The 17553-nt window shown below is 37.9% G+C and overlaps 1 protein-coding gene across 2 annotated transcripts; it reads left to right on the top strand.

Annotated features, from left to right (window-relative positions):
* The first annotated feature begins 2572 nt into the window (after positions 1-2572).
* Positions 2573-11900, top strand: LOC113024010 (uncharacterized). Of its 2 annotated transcripts, XM_026170559.1 has the most exons (9): positions 2573-2634; positions 6360-6433; positions 6521-6874; positions 7247-7567; positions 8382-8492; positions 9172-9204; positions 9920-9955; positions 10075-10122; positions 10263-11900. In XM_026170559.1, the coding sequence occupies exons 2-8, from the start codon at positions 6370-6372 to the stop codon at positions 10119-10121; spliced, it is 966 nt and encodes a 321-aa protein (XP_026026344.1). In that variant the 5' UTR covers positions 2573-2634; positions 6360-6369; the 3' UTR covers position 10122; positions 10263-11900. The 2 variants fall into 2 exon arrangements, with proteins under 2 accessions (XP_026026344.1, XP_026026345.1); XM_026170560.1 differs by lacking the exon at positions 9172-9204.
* Positions 11901-17553: the final 5653 nt, after the last annotated feature.

Raw genomic sequence — 17553 nt, forward strand, 5'->3', positions numbered from 1 at the left:
GGCTGTGTTTGTATATTTGTAGTGGCTGTTAGTTCGTTTTACTTGGGGGGGGAACTTTGCAGCCACTAATTTGCCTGATTAATAAAATAAAATATTATTTGAACAGTTACAACTTCTTGAGCTATGACTCAGTATTTGTGTTTTACCCCTCAGCTATAAAAGGCTGATGAGGTATGGTCAACCAGGTGGGCGACCAAAGTTTGTGGATGTGAGAACGAGGAGATGTAGGATTGGTGTTTCTACTAAAAATCAGGGTAAAGTTGGAAGCTCAGTAACCTTGACCTCAAGGTCAGAGGTCAGGTTTTCTCAAAATCTTGTGAATGAGATGACTCAAGAAGAAAATCACTTAGGGTTTTGGAATTGATACCATAGCTGCATCTTCTTAATATCTTGGATTAATTTGAATCTCAGTGATCTTGACCTTAAGGTCTGAGGTCAACTTTTCTGATAATCTTGTGAATGCTCAAGGACTTAAACTTTTCATGGTTGTAGCAATCAGTGGTTACACAAATATAAAACAATCCCACTTAACAAACCTGATTGAAAGAAGTAGAAGACTGTCTGATGTGTTGCATTCTTATTTTTATGTGACTCTGACCACGTGCTGAACAGACTGCATTGAATAAAAGCCTTTAGAAATGCCAAAAAAAGTACCAGGCACCACATGTGGTCTTTAATTTAAAAGAAACTAAACGAAAACTCTGATAACACATCAGATTTCAATGTAATGTTATGGACTGGGTAGTGTGTTATAAACGAAAGGATGCCATATCATGGAAACGGAAATTATCAGCCTACAGAGGGCTGAATGCAAAGACACCTCGAAAATCAAAGTGGAAAAAATGATGCGGCTGACAAGTGTATTTAAATTATTGTATGCATGTCTGTCAGTGCAGGAGAATTTTTGTCCCAGGTCAGCCCTGCTGACAACAGGAGGGGAAATTCTCAAAAAGACTGCGGATGCCCAGGAGGATCCTCTAGATCTGGACCTGTATCACTGAGGTCCAACCTGTTGGCGATGGATGGACCAAGCCATCGTGCCACAGAGGTGTTCTGCCTTTCTTGGACTTTCTCTCTATGCTCTTGAGAAAAAAAATGTCAGTCCTCCATCTGTAAAACCATTCATGTCTTGGGCCTTGTCAGATTGTTGCCCCTCTAGTGCGCCTGTTGATACAGTATCTCACAAAAGTGAGTACACCCCTCACATTTTTGTAAATATTTTATTATATCTTTTCATGGGATAACATTGAAGATATGACACTTTGATACAATGTAAAGTAGTCAGTTTACAGTTTGTATAACACTAAATTTGATGTCACCTTAAAATAACTCAACTTACGGCCATTATTGCCTAAAACCCTGGTAACAAAAGTGTGTACACCCTTAAATGAAAATGTCCAAATTGTGCCCAATTAGCCATTTTCCCTCCCTGCTGTCGTGTGGCTCACTAGTGTTACAAGGTCTCAGGTGCAAATGGGGAACAGGTGTGTTAAATCTGAACCCTGAAACTGAGCTGCAGCATGGTGGCCAAGACCATACAGCAGTTTAACAGGACAGGTTCCACTCTGAACAAACCTCGCCATGGTCGACCAAAGAAGTTGAGTGCACGTGCTCAGCACCATATCCAGAGGTAGTCTTTTGAAAATAGATGTATGAGTGCTGCCAGCATTGCTGCAGAGGTGTGGAGGGTCAACCTGTCAGTGCTCAGACCATACGCTGCAAACTGCATCACATGGCTGTCATCCCAGAAGGAAGCCTCTTCGAAAGATAATGCACAAGACAGTCCGCAGTTTGCTGAAAACGAGGACATGGATTACCTGTGGTCTGATGAGACCAAGATAAACTTATTTGGTTCAGATGGTATCAGGGGTGTGTCTCCACACTTAAAGCCTATTGAGCATCTATGGGGCGTCCTCAAATGGAAGATGGAGGAGCACAAGGTCTCTAACATCCACCTGCACAATGATGCCATCATGAAGGAGTGGAAGAGGATTCCAGTGGCACCTTGTGACGCTCTAGTGAACTCCATGCCCAACAAAGTTAAGGCAGTGTTGGAAAATAATGGTGGCCACACAAAATATTGACACTTTGGGCACAGTTTGGACATTTTAACTTAAGGGTGTATTCACTTTTGTTGCCAGCAGTTTAGACATTAATGGCTGTATGTTGAGGTATTTTAAGGTGACCTCAAAGTTACTCAAAAAATGTAAAGGCTGTACTCACTTCTGTAAGATAATGTAATTTCATTAACTGACCAGAACAATATCTCAGATATTTAACTAACTTGATGCTATACTCTAAATAAAAAGTGTTCTGTAATTATCCTTTTCATCTAGGCCTGTACAAAAAAGATGAATGAAAAAGCTTTCATTTTGATAAAATGCCCAAATTCGAACATTTTTCTGTGGATTGAAGCTCATCCAGTGCTAATGCCTCCTGTTAACGTTGCTGACAATACATTAGAATTCTTTATTTAACAAAATAAATGTCTGCTCCTTGTAAAACAAGAGGCGACGGAAAGCCAGTGGGTTGTCCTTTTTTTCTGACTCAGAATGAAAGTGAAAGTTAAAAAGCCAGTTAAGACTGTACAACCCAGTCCAGGCATCACATCTCCGGTGAAGAGGAGCGTGTAATGTAAGTTGAACTTGATCGACCATTTGCGGTCATTTATATTAGTACGGCCTTTACGACTTATATGTCTCCTCGGTGTATAACAGATGCAGGCAACCGAAACCTACGGGTTTGTGTATTACGCTCAGTCGACGTGGAGAAACGCGGCCGACCGAGTTATCCGCGTTCAAAAGCCATTCAAGAGCTGAGGACTGTAGGCTGCTTGTCTCTGACGCTGACTCGGAGGTCTTGTGATAAACTCTTGCTTGAAAATCTCCTTATAATTGTAATATAATATACATATAAATTATAAAGCTGTTTTGTTGGTTTCGTATATGGTGTGTGGTGTGTTCGCGTGACCTGTTCTTTCTGAGAACAGCGACACCAGCAACAGTTTGTTGACCGTGACTTATGTCCTGTGAATGTGGACACATATACGTGTGTGTGTGTGTGTGTGTGTGTGTGTGTGTGTGTGTGTGTGTGTGTGTGTGTGTGTGTGTGTGTGAGAGAGAGAGAGAGAGAGAATATGTACAGGTAACGTGTTCAAAGTTCAAGTTCAAAGTTCCAGTTTGGAAGGATTATTCGCTGGTTTGTTGTCGCTGTTCTCAGGTTACATTCAAATTCTCTATGCAAACAAACTGGCGTCTGTCCCACGATAGTGCTTCTGTCTGTGCATTAGGAGTTTTTGTTGTGGATCAAGCTTAGTTAGTGTACAGCCTGTGAACAGCCAGAGAACAGTGTGGTCTGTTTCTGACTGTGTGTGTGTGTGTGTTCAAAAAACTGCAGTGCGGTTTTGAGCCAGAAGCTGCAGTCCCGTTTAATCAGCGCCTATAAACCACTAAACGCGCCTCTCATTATTCATGTAAGAGAAATGCTTCTTTTTGTGCTGTGAGCATGAATCATGAAACTGTGACGGCAGTAAATACACACAGTGAGACAGAGTCATAATGTGCTGACCTGGAGTGAGAGTTAGACTATACCTGTGCGCTAAATATAAGTCTAAGTACATATATGTCTGTGAGAGAGAAGCTGCCCGCCAGCTGCAGAACGAGGTTGTGGGTTGACAGTTGACACAAACATTGGGCTAACATTAGTGTTTGGACGTGTTGTCTCGGTCACAGGTCCATGGAAAAAATAGTTGAATGAAATCCAAAAACTTTGTCTTGATCATTTGTTGTTGCCTGTTGCCTTTCTTCATGTCATCTCCCTGCTCTCACCCCCCACAATTTCTCTTGGTCTGTTCTGTAACTTATCTAGCTACAAGAGGCAAAACAAGCCAAAAAGAACAGAAACAACTGGCAACGTGAGGGGCCTGAATAATAGACTGACACAGCAGTGTCAATACAGATATCGTACAAACGGGCCAGACTCTCAGGGCAGTATCGTCCGAAGGAAGGGAAAGAAAATAAGCGCACACATATCAGGATCATATCAATATTTCTGTATCCTGCATTCTGTGACCTCGGGCTTCGTGACATTTTGCAAACTTCATTTTGACCTGTTGTCTCAGTTGCATGAACAGGATGTGGAGAAGTTAATTAATGCTCATCTGGAGCCTGCAGATGTCTCCCAGCTGCACTCAAGAAATTCTTACTCTGCTGCACAGCCATAACTGCTTTCAGAATTAAAAAAGCATTTCTGTACAAAATTGTAATGCATTGCACTTGAATTTTGTGACGTGTATATGAAATAGATTAATCATGCATACAGAAAAAAACAGAACATAAACAAAAAGACAAGCAAACCAAGGAGCAGAGACGGCAGCTGAGCTGACTCCTCTGTAACTTGTGATCCATGACGCTATAACACTTTGGAGGGAAGAAAACCACAGAAAATGACACATTGATTTATATTCTTTTGCTCTTTTAGTTGCAGTGGTCATAATATGTGGCACAGTTTCAGCTGAAATAAAAAGAAAAACTAACTGGACACTTTCTCTTTCAGTATGACTCCTCATTTATAGACCCATTAAAAAATGCAACCCACCGAACGGGCCACAGAAAATAAATGAATGGACATTATATCAGAATTAAATTTGCAAACCATTTAATTCCATATTTGAAAGAGGAAGATGAAATGGCACAATAGTTGGCACAAGGGTTACAAGTTTGAATCCATCAGCTGACTGGATCCTTTCTCTGTAGATTTGCATGTTTTCTATGCTTGTGCCGGTTCTCTCCGGGTACTCCAGCTTCCTCCAACAATCCAAAGTCATGTATGTTTGATTAGCCCTGCAATAGATTGGTGACCTGTCCAGGGTCTGCCCATCTCTCATCCAGTGTCAGAAATGGATGTTAAATCTAAGATCATCAGTATCCTATTTTTTTTTATTTTTTTTAAAGGGTCAATATAAGAGAAGTTTTTGATACTAGAAATTTGCCTGGTATAAGTCATGCAATATAAATATCAGGAGCATGGTGCACAACACTGAAAGTCTGTAGAAAAACAACAAGTTGTTTTTGTCTATAAAATTGCAATGTTTAGTTACAAAAACATGTGGCACTTGTCATATACTGTGTTGCCTGTGTTGAGCGGGTGGGCATTGCGGCTTTACGCCACCCTGACAGGCTTTGCGGCAGGGCTGTCCGTGGCAGTTCTACACCCGTTGTTGTGCTGTAATAACCCATGCTGGATATACGCTCAATAAAGCAGCATCACAAGAAAGCTATCGAGTGGTCATTCTACAGCACTGAGCCTATTTTTCAGTAAATCCTGGTTCCCATGAAGCCATTTATATATAAAAATAAATAAATAAACGTGTGCTAATATCCTATGCTGGAAGGAAAGTTTAGTTTTCTGTTTTTAAATTAAGATGACATACCAATCTAGCTTTCTTTTCAAAAACACATAAATGTATATGTAACATGTACATAATTTTTTTTTGTTTTAATCTGGGTAGCTTAAAGTTTTAATGAGCTAGGAGTGTTTAATATAAAAGAAAACCTGACAAATGAGCTCATTTTGCAGAAACTCCTTTTTACAAAGTGTCAGATTTTTTGGATTGATGAGTAACAGCTTGGTAATAAAATGAATTTAACTCCATTACGCCAATGTAAACACTAAGCTAGGTCCGTCTTCCCAGTCATGATAAAACTGTGGACACGTCCACCTCCTGTCGCTGCGTTTGCATAACCTCTGGTGACCTTTTCTTTTTCATTCTCACAGCCAGCGTAGAGTGTGGCTCCCTTGAACAAAAGTGAAAACACATGTGATACATGTGGCATAAAGAAAGAAACCAAGCATGAACAATCATACTGAGTGGGCACAAAAACTTTATATAGTTTTAAAGACCAGTCCTTCTGTCTTTTGCCCACTAACAAAACTTATTTAGTAACATACCAGTGAAAATGAATGCCTTCAAACAAGCAGACTCTGGGCCCTACAGACTGCTTTTCCCTTGTTCAGTGCTATGCATTTCTCTACCGTTAAGTTCAGTCATCATTCTCTAAATGAACAATAATATTACATAGGCAGGAGAGAAACATTAACATTAATTTTTTTTTCGCTTGTAAAAATTGCATACTCCTGTTTTTGTGCAGGAATTTCCCCCAGAAATACTTTTGCTGAGTGGGATAATGAACACACACACACACCACCCCAACCTGATGTGCTGCATCTTCTCAGGACTTTGTTACACTTAAATGTGTTTTGCATCTCACCGTTTGATTCATAGAAGCAGATCCCTGTGACATAAAACAGGTATACACTGATCGTCACGTAATAACTGTCAATTTTAACTGTCTTTTCAGGTAAAGAAACATGGCCTCCAGTGGAATCATTGTATTCATTTTCCCTGTCCTCTGCATCTGTGCAGTTAAGAGTGGTAAGTTTGTTCATAGAGAACTTTAAGCATGGAGTGGTGTTTGGTAGTCATGTGACCTCAAATCTAATTTTGCTTTCTTTTCTACAGGATTTGTGAAAGTGGAATGCAAAGCTGAAAATGTGGGACACTATGGCCAACAGTCACTGCTGGAGTGTGTCGTCAAAACATCATCAGATGTAAATGATCCAAATATTCGTATGGTCGCTTGGAAAAAACTGACCTCTCCAGAAGACGAAGGTGATCTCGTGTTGGGTTTTAAGAGAGGGAAATTGGATGAGCCAAAGCGAGGCTACAGGTTTGCTGAACCATCATGGAACGGGAAGAACATGAATGTATCTCTGCTCATCACCAACACTGCAGTGGCAGACGAAGGAGATTACAAGTGCATAGTGATTACAGACAGTGGTGATGACAACATGGTCACTACGCTTAAAGTCCAAGGTAAAACTGAAACATTTTTATATTTTTAAATCAAGGATGTTTTTACATTTTATAAACACCTTGTAAGCAATGAAGATTGTCTAGAGATTTGGGGACTTTCCAGGCCAATCAGATTGGTATTCCCCTTGAGCAACTCTAGGCTTGTCTGCTTACTTTCAGTTTCATTGTGACAGCAAAGACATCTAGAAATACTAGTTGTACAAGTACTTGCAGCCATTTACTTAAGCAGCTTGTACTGTTTGACTTGTAACTTCTTAATGCATGTGAATACTATGATTATCACATCTTAAGATATTTAATTGAGGTAATTTTAGTTGGCATCAAGGTGCAATGTTCAGCTCAGTGATTGTGCTTTCCATTTCGTCTCTGCAGCCAAATACAGTGTCCCAACTGTATACTCCATCCCTGAGAAAATTGTCCCAAATACAGACAGTACCCTGGTCTGTGAGTCTCATGGAGGCTACCCACAGGGAACAATTCGCTGGTTTGATGAAGAGAAACATGAGTGGACAGCAAGCTCTAAAATGGAGGCAAAACAGTCAGACGATGGTTTGTTTCAACTCACAAGTAGACTATCTTTGTTGGGAGGATCCACTTTCTCAAAGTATACCTGCGCTGTGTTCAATGCCAGTGGAGGCAAAGAGGATGAGAAAACATTTGAAATGCCACCACCACCACCATCATCCCTAGGAGGTATAGTTTATGACACACCACACATGATAGTTGTTATGCCTGCTGGCACCATCCTACTGCTCACAATACTGTTTAGTAATTTCAGCCAAAGTGGAATCAGAGAGAATTTAAATCTGAACCAGCCCGACCCCTCACCCCCCCCACTCCACCCCCAAAAGTGTATATGCAATTTATGTAACCATTAAACACTTTATTGTTTGTGCGTATGGGAGATTTAATGGGGGCTGAATTAGAAACCTCTAAGCACTAAAGTGTGTAGGTAATATTTACATATTTTTTAAAACAAAGAAATCCTGTAAATGTCAAACCATAAGAAAATAGGAGCTCCACAGAGTAATTAGCAAAAATAGAGTTCTGATTCACATTTAGATGATTTCATAGATATTTTATGTTTTTTATTTTATGTATAACAAAAATGAAAGACTGTCTGTGCTGTAGTTTTTTTTACACTCTTCAGTAATAAACAGTTTGCAATATGTTCCTTACCAAAAAATTCAAAACTTAAAACAGTCTGGGTGATGCTTCGTTTGTCATGGAAAATGTAACTTAAAGATGAAATTTGAAAATGCAAACTTAATATCAGGTTTTCCTGGCAACTATCCAGCCACTCAGATCATTATCTGTAGTTCTGTCATCTGTCACACGGTAGCAATAATGCAAATATTACCCTCTATGTTGTTCTTGTTTACTCTCTGCTTCTGCAAGTTTAGTGTTTTAACATGAAGCAAATGTTCAATTTGTACTGACTCCTGTGTCTGTTGTAAGTGAATGTAAGAATGAATGAATCTAACGTGTACTCTCTGTACTTTTAAAGGTGAGCACACTGCATCAGCTTATACCTCCAAAGTAGTTGCTCCTTTGGTGGTTATCGGCTCGCTGATCATAGGGTTGCTGTTGCTGTTGTTGTACAAAAGGCGATCTCAAAGTGAGTAATTTGTTTTTTTTTTAAATTACGGTAAAATGACTTGATGAACTGTATGTGATTAAATAATAAAATATTTGTGAGTAAAGACAAATGAGACATAGAGAAATACATTTAAATATCTAAAGTCGTTCATATTTGAATATTTTTAATAAGGCTACATAATTAATCAAATTTCTGCATGTGGAACTCAGAGTTATGAATAGCTGTGAATAACTGTAAATATTCTTAGTATTGAACAAAAGAAAAGATCATAATCATGCAGCCCTACTGGTGAGCAGTGACTGTATTATCAATGTACAATTACAGCAGTGGTGCCATTAGTTTGACTAGATTCAGAAACTGATTAAAGTTTTTAATACGATATTTGAGCTCCAGCATTCTTCCATGCCATGTGAGAGTTCATCACCTGCTTCCTGTAAACAATACAAGCTGAAAGGAAAAAACGTGCAGCATGATGCTAACGTGAAGCAGAAAAACCTGTAATGCTCGAGGCCATGTAATTCAGGATGGAAAAATACACTCCCATCATTGTTGTGCTGGTTTAAATGCGCCTTTTAAAAACTGAACAAGTTCAAACAGCAGTCTAAAATACTTTCCATTATTAAACATCAGATAGATGATGAAATACAGCGAAAGATATCTGCAGGGAGAACTCACTGCTGTGACATTTTTTTGACAGAGGCTCGGAGGAACTCTACAGCACCCCTTATGGGTACGCCCATTTTTGGACATATTATTACTGCTCTTTTGTTTCTCCTGTCTAACTTGCTATAAAGGATGAACACTTGCTGTGTCTGTAGAGATTTGGAGAGGTTCTATTTATCCTTCTATCGGCTTTTTAATCTACCTGAATCTGAGGCCTGCTGAAATATTAAAAAGCGCTGTTTGCTGGGTTTTTTTTTTTAAGTTTATTTGTCTATAGAACTAAGTTTTCTAAATCTTTTGGTCATTTTGATAGTTTGGATATTATTATTAGACATTATTATTGCACATTATTATTTCAGCTGTAAATATTTGAAATATTTGAAGGAATATTTTTGAGATAAAAATGGCTACATTCTCCACAGAAGGTTCAAACAAAACATTTAACAAAAACTTTTGGATTAAGGTTCACAAATCCACTTGAATCATGTGCTGGTCATTAAACAAGGATCTATATTGTTACTGGACTGAATAGCCATCAGTTTCCTCTCACTTGTCCCAACCACATTATTACACTGAGCATCCATTCCCTTCCTTTGAGAATTATTTATTTATTTGCTTTGGTCACATTACTCCTGTGTCAGATAGTTACTGCTGGGTTTCCCTCTATGCTTGCATGGCATGATCTTGTTTAACATGGTTATGGTTTTATATCTATCATTAGCTGTCAAATCATTCATTGTAAAACACAGTCAAATCTTATACAGTGTTATCATTTTTTCTAGATCGTCGTGATGCGGCTCCTACAGATGTTGAGGAAGGTACGTAAATCACATCAGTCTGACTGTCTGTGTTTAACTAATAACACTTTGTGTTATTACAGCTTTAATTATCAAACCGTAAGATTTCATTCAGATTTTAATGTTAAATCTTTTGGCAGGTTATAACTCTCACGAAGATGAACCAATCAATCAAGCCCAGTCCTGAGGTAAGAAAAACTCAAAATCTCTACTTGGACTTCGCTTCTGTGTTTACAGGCAGGCATATATCAATTTATAGATAAGGATAAGAACATAAAGTATCAAAAGTCTAAACACTCACTCTCTCTCTCTCTCTCTCTCTCTGCAGGAGGCACCTTGTACCAGATGAATATACTGTAATAATCTACTGCCAAGACTCCCTTGTTTGCTAATTGCAGTCTGTCTCTGTACTTTCCTTTTGTGTAACCAGGAATAGCCTATATTCCTCTGATTTAGCAGACAAGCTGTAAGATCTTTATTCACATAAGCTCTGTATTTAAACAAGCAGGTCTTGAGCTTAAACCAACATCCTTGCTGAATCAAGCCAAGATCAACTATAAGAGAGGGGGATGTTACAGGCCAAGGGACTTTAAAACAAGGCTCAAAGTGGAACATCACCAAGATGTTTCATAAGAGTTGTTTGGTTGAGGAAATGTTTATACATAAACAATACAACTTTATCAAGTCTATGTAGAAACTGTAGCCTTTGGCAGCCAATCAGGAGCAGCATTTCTTCTCACTTCCTCTTCTTATGTTCTGTCAGGGTTGTAAGGGGAATAATAAATCATGTTTTGGGATAGCGGCAAGTTTTTATATCTTCCTGTATGAACAGTATATATATATATATATATATACGTGTGTGTGTCTGTGTGTGTTAAGTGGCTCTAACTGATCTTTTCCAATGATCCATGTAACTCAGTAATTTGTCTGAGAAGTGTAAATGTGCCAAAAGTTAGCAACAATTACTCTTACTGTTAGCAAATCCCATCAAAAATAAAAAATCACCAGTTTGCTCGTACAGTTCCAAAGTTTTCCAAGTGTAAGCTATATAAATATATTGTTTTATAAAATATGTTAATGTCACATAGACAATGAGATGAGATATGTAGGACTGCTTGGCACTGAATTGCTGAAAACACTGGATGTTTGTCAGAGCAACATTTCACTGCCTTGAATGTTGTTCTGACAAACTATCAACTGTTATTATTTCACAAGGAACAGTTGTTTTTTTCCCTCTAGGATTTGTTGCTATTTTTTAAGTGTTTTTGTTCAGGAGTTTGCTTTTTTGTGTGTTTTTTCCAATTGTCGTATCTCTTTAAGTTTAAGTCATACTCCTCTTAACTCACTGGGAACAGTTTGATGTAGGAAAGTTCATATCCTTTTTCTCACCACTGGTAATTTCATGTCACATGATTAGCACCTGTCACTTGTGAAATACATGGTATGTGGTCTCTAAAAGCCAAATGCACTATATTATTTTTGTTTGAGCCGTGACTCTGTTTATGCAACTTTTGTCAAGTTCACTGTGAAATCAATCCATGCAAACTCTGGTGGTAAAAGTTTGGTTTCATTCTATTCTTCAGATAAGAGCTTGTACAAAAAGTCTTATCAGGAAGTCTCTGGTACAGTACCAAGATTAATCATTCACCAACAAGTCAATAATTTGCCATCGATTTTTTACGATGAAAAAAACACGAGCTTAACAATAAAACAATTCTAATTTAAGCTCTACTTTCAACGTTGAATCAGAAGAAACACTTACTACCAAAAATGTTAAACAATCACCTGTAAAGTTTTGTATATACTGTGTTTTTAAATCTGTGAATTTATACTCCAGTTTAGGTGTAGATAAACCTTGCTCTGATCTGTTAAGTACAAAGAAAGTTAAAGTTTCTTTACAGTTCGCTTTATTTGAACGACATCTGTTCATTATTGTTTTGTAACATGATTAAAAGTTCTAAAAGGATTCTGTGTGATGACGGATATTTGGGATGATTTTTTGCTGACTCTTAGACTGTATTTACTAGTTCCTGTTCATGTTGCACACATTTCTAGATAAAATAATGTCACTTTCTTGTTTATTGCTTAAATTTCAAAAGAACGTAGATATGGACACGTGATCTAGCATGAACCGTCAATTGTTGCCCCAGCAACAAAAACATTACCATTATCAATAACATCTCTGGTCTCTGTTTTAAAGATAAAAGCTTCTTCCTGCTGCTCCCTGAACCACTACAGTTGGTGGCTTTGCATGTTTAATTTGGCACTGTTTTTAACAGATGCTGGTCTGTAACCCTTCCATTTATCTGGACTTGGGAACAGCACCAGGCGTACACAAGCCAGTGATATTCTGTGCAGATTTGTGTGGGTGTTACAAAGATGCATTCAAAATTATCTTGCTTGCAATCTGTCTGTTCAGATAAGATCACGCTGGTTATGTTTTTTGTACTTCTCACATACTTTTGCACATAGTACTTTGAACAAGCCTTTCTCTTTACAGTTTATGCTGTCTTTCCTGCAAATGCCCACTGAGCATGCACTTCTCCCTTAATAATAATGTGTAGATTAGGAGGCAGTGGTATTTAGACATGTACTTAAGTTCATGTTTTTGTACTCAAAAAGGGTTTGTTTTGTTTTGTTTAGGTTTTTTTACAATTTTTTTTAACCCTTGAGGCTTGATTAAATGATCATCTGGCTGACGAATAAAAAAATGCACTTAAAAGAGTTAAATGTCCACAATGCAAAGTAAAAGCTGACAGCTTACTAAAAAAAGGTGGTTTTTATTTCACTTCCCTTGCCTTGCTATAGTGTTATGTTGCATTTATAAATACTGGAAACACAAAGAGCTGCAGATAAAAGGGAAATCACTCACAGATGTACCATTGGTATACAAACACTTTTCTGATCACGTTTTGATAAAGCACTGAACTCCAGGTGGTAGCCATTTTCAGCAGTGGCATTGACAAAGACAAAGTTTCTTTTCACATAAACTACTCTTTCCTTTCTAAATGATCTTAGAATCATAATATACATGTTTGACCATGTAGAAGTCAACTTTAAAAGTCTGAAATTAATTAAAAAATGTAAAAACACAACAACAACAAAAACAAAAAACCTAACTTTAAATACATTTTTTAAACAATGCTGGGTGTGTGAGTGTAGCACTGCAAGTAATGCAGTACTGCTTTGTTTCAGTCACATGTCCTGGATGGACTTTTTGGTCCTCGCTGGTTACTCAATTCTGTGGCACCCCAAAATCTTGCAGCTCATGGTGGATGAACATTCAGACAACTCACCGTCTACTGTTCAGAAAGTGGGTCGATTTAATCCCCCAGCTTCTGCAACTGCATGTTGACACGTCCTTGGGACAAATGTTGACCCTAAATAACTCCAGATGCATTCATCTGGAGTTATGCGTTAAAATCAAAATTTGTCTTTGTATTTGTATTTTGTTGCTTTATTTGGACAAGTTAAAATAATACAACAACACAGAAAGAAAGAAAGAAAGAAAGAAAGAAAGAAAGAAAGCATAATCATTAAAAAAAATAAAGTAAACAGCAGAAAAATCATAATAAATAACATCTCTAAAACGGAGTAATCAAAAGCATAGAAGCATAAGCTTGCTTTAATCCACCCCGTCCTACTATTTGTACTAATAATCATCATTTTTTTCTTCCTGCATCTTATCATAAATACAAATACATGTATATGCACATGGTGTGTAGATAGTGAGTGAGAGCACCTGGTCAACGCCCCACATCCTCACCTTTACTTTGCAAAAAACACATTTTCTTTCCTGCTTTTTAAACAGACATGCTGGGACATTGCTTAAGTTCCTCGCTCAGTCTGTTTCACAGCTTCACTCCACATACAGAGACGCAAAAACGTTTTCATGTTGTACAAACACAGGAATGTTTTAAATTTAATTCCCCTCTCAAGTTGAATCCTCCATCCCTTTAAGAAAACAGTTTTAGGATGTTGTCGAGAAGTACTCAGTTTATTCTTTTATAATAATAATAATAATAATGATGATGTATACTTTATTAATCCCGTAGGAAATTGCTTAGTCCTCTGCATTTAACCCATTCACTCAGCAGTGAAGCAGTGGGCAGCTATCAATCCAGCACCGGGGGAGCATTGTGTAGAGACGGTACACACCTCAGGGTAGTTTCATTTTGTTTGGAACTTTTCTGATCTGAAATGATAAGATGCAGATGTTTGTTAGTCAGTCTCAGATCCCTTCTGACCTTGCTGACAATTTTCACATGAATGTCATTACAATCAGCGGATGTTTTGTATTTACACTTTTTTACGATGTCAGTTATTTATTTTCCCTCCACTGCTGTTAGAAACATTGAGTTAGGATTCCTGTCAATACAAAATAATTGTTAAAGTCCGTCAGCAATATTGTCCATAATGATGGCATTATCAATAAAATATTCAGGACAAGTTTGTATATCTTGGTGTGACCTTGACCTGATTTTCATCACAATTAAATCAGGTGCTATTTAATCTATAATCACACAAAATGTGAAAACGATATATTGAAAACTGTGGACATAAGACTGCTAACAAGCAAACAAACAGACAGACAAAGAAACAAACAGAAGCAATGACCATCTCCGTCCCTTTGAAGGGAGAAAAAGCTTAAATTTTGACTCTGAAATGTATCCAGTAGCTGAAATTTTCAAGTTGAAAATCTGTTTCCTGTGATGGAAATGAAAGTCAAGTTGGGTATTTTTCTAAACAACAAACTTCATTTGGACATCATATTTATTTCAAAACAAAATTATATTAAAAAAAAATTTTTTTTCCCTGCCGCTTTCTTCCCTACACTGCTGTCTGTCACAGCACCAGCACATAGAAACAAACAACCATTCACACCTGTGGTCATTTTAGAATCACCAGTTAACCGAACCTGATTGCATATCTTTGAACTCTGGGAAAACACCTATAGGCAGAGGGAAGACGTGCAGTCTTTACACAGAAAAGCCCAGATGGCTGGCTTACTCAAATCCAGGAAATTCTTGCTGTAAGGCCACAGTAAAAGACACCAACTTGTCACTCTTTTTGTCAAAGAAAAAAAAAGTTTATCTTTTTCTAAGCAAACCAAAAGTTTTCCCTGAGGAAAACTCTGAGTCCTACTCTAACATTCATCCGAAGGTGGAACCGTTGTACTGCCAAAAAGCTCTGAAACGAGGAAATGACGGAGGAGCTCAGCAGGAACATTGACAGAGAAAACAAGAAGCAGAGAGGAAGGAGATGACAATAGACCTGTTGTGCATGGAAAAACCACACTTACATTAAATGTGGTTATAAAAATATCTTACCATTATAACATAAAAAGCTCTGGCTGTTTAATTTTCCATTTAACTGAAAGTACTTTTGGGTATTTAGTGAAACAAGTTGTGTCAACCAACTTTTGTGGGGTTTGTAACTAATTATCCCAGCACAAACGTCCTTAACAGAGTGGGGCAGAGGCCAGTGAGCTGATACACTACTTTGTAACGTGGTTTTATTTGTTCGGCTGATATTGCTACACTTTTAAGCTAAATCGTTAATGTTCCCAGTGTGTTTGTTCACCAGCATGTGGGCGTGAAATTGGTTTCCTGTATCAAGCTTCTCTGAGCAAACAATCTGCAATACAATAAGTAGCAATAATAACAGCAGAGTTCAACCAACACAAACAGCACTGACAGAAGTGTGTTGCCAACAGATTTTTGGACTTTTGTACACAGCACATGTTCATACAGCCTGCTGTATTCTTTAATACTTTCATAAATACTTTGAGAAGTAGAGCTCTCCGGTGCAGAGGTAACCATGTGTAAGACAAGATCATTAGTTTAAACATTGATTAGTGTCACAGGTAAAACATGTATTATCTGGTTTAAAAAACTCCCATGAGGTCTTTCAGATTTTGCAAAGTCTCACGTCTCTAAATCAGTTTTCTTACGGCAAGTACCTGAAAAAACGTCCAAACATTCTGACATTCCTATACCTGTCTGTGAAAGCTATCTGAAGTGTGATAAGGCCTTGTTTTTCCTGAAGTCACATGACAAAGAAGATTTGACAAGACAAGCAAACATAAGATAAGCTTACCAGTATTTTTAAACAAACATGCATAGCAAGTTCAAAAGCTTGAGATCTAATAGGTCTGACAGACCTTTTATGAACGCTCCAAGCAAAGCCTGAGTATTGCTCAAGTTTCCACGATAAGACGTCTACCATGAAATGTGTCATCATATGTATTTCAGAGTAACTGATGTAACACTTTAAGCGACTGGTGTACTTCTGAAGAAATATACAAGCGTCCTCAACTTAAACTCAGCTGTTTTTTGGTCACTCTGTGGTAGCAGGATCAGTTACTTGTTAAAAGATCCACCAGAGAGGGTTGTCTTTTTTTCTCCCTTATACATGAAACAAGTCAAGTTTTGGAAAGGAGCATGAATTTATTATCAGTCAAAGGGTTATCAGGTTGGTAGATGTATTGTGGGGTTATCTGGGGAAAAGGTAGCAAATTTTAAATAGGTGCAATAAATAACCTACAAGCAGTCATCTGGAAACTTAGCACGGCAACTTGACCTGATACGACTTCAGGGAAGTCTATTGTTAAGCTATGACATTGTTTCCTGTTACATCAGCTGTAACTCACTGTAGTGTGTTTGTTATGGTAAAGACTAGAAGAAAATATGAGACCTGTGAGAAAAATATTAAAGCTTTCAACAAAGTTTGTAGGTATTATTTAACCAGACATGACATTACACACTGTTGAATTGTGACCTCTCAACAGTTTTACATAGATAAGATCATGTGTGCTCAGAGACAAGCCAAAACATGTTTGTCTGAACAGCATCTCTTAGAGGTAAAATTTCAAAGGCAAGATTTCTTCAGCTTCCTCAAAGTCTCCAGTCTTCAGGCTGATTTCATTTTTGGAGTTTTTGCTTGAGCATAACTGAGAAAAACTGAGCCATGTTAGCTTAGTATAGTTAGCATGCAGCTCCAATATTTCAATTCAAATCAATTTTATTTTATTATTAACGTCAAATTACAATAGTTGCCTCAAGGCGTTTTATATTGTAAGGTAAAGGCAACCAACACTCAGATGACCTCTCTTGTGAGCAAAGCACTTTGGCGACAGTGGGAAGGAAAAACTCCCTTTCAACAGGAAGAAACCTCAACTTTAACAGGCAGAATGAAGCCTGTTAAGCCTGTGTGTGTGTGTGTGTGTGTGTGTGTGTGTGTGTGTGTGTGTGTGTGTGTGTGTGTGTGTGTGTGTGTGTGTGTGTGTGTGTGTGTGTGTGTGCGTGTGTGTGATATATAGATATATTGGATCACTAACATGTGAAGTACTACAATTCCAGTTATTCACAGCTCTAATGCAGCTTCCTTAAGATGTTTTGCTGAAGCTCAAGGACAGATCTTGAGTTTACTTTACATCAAAGAAAATCTACACAAGAGCTGGAATCAAAAGCTTTAATAACCTGAGTTTGCTCATTAATGGATAAGCAAGTAACCAAGAATAGAGACTTGGATTGTGGACATGAGGACACGCTGGAGCCCAATACAAATCTTTTTTTGAACATATATGATTTATCTTAAACTCCGCCTTCCATGTTCCA

This window comes from Astatotilapia calliptera, chromosome 6 (genome assembly GCF_900246225.1).
Source record: "Astatotilapia calliptera chromosome 6, fAstCal1.2, whole genome shotgun sequence".
Classification (NCBI taxonomy): domain Eukaryota; kingdom Metazoa; phylum Chordata; class Actinopteri; order Cichliformes; family Cichlidae; genus Astatotilapia; species Astatotilapia calliptera.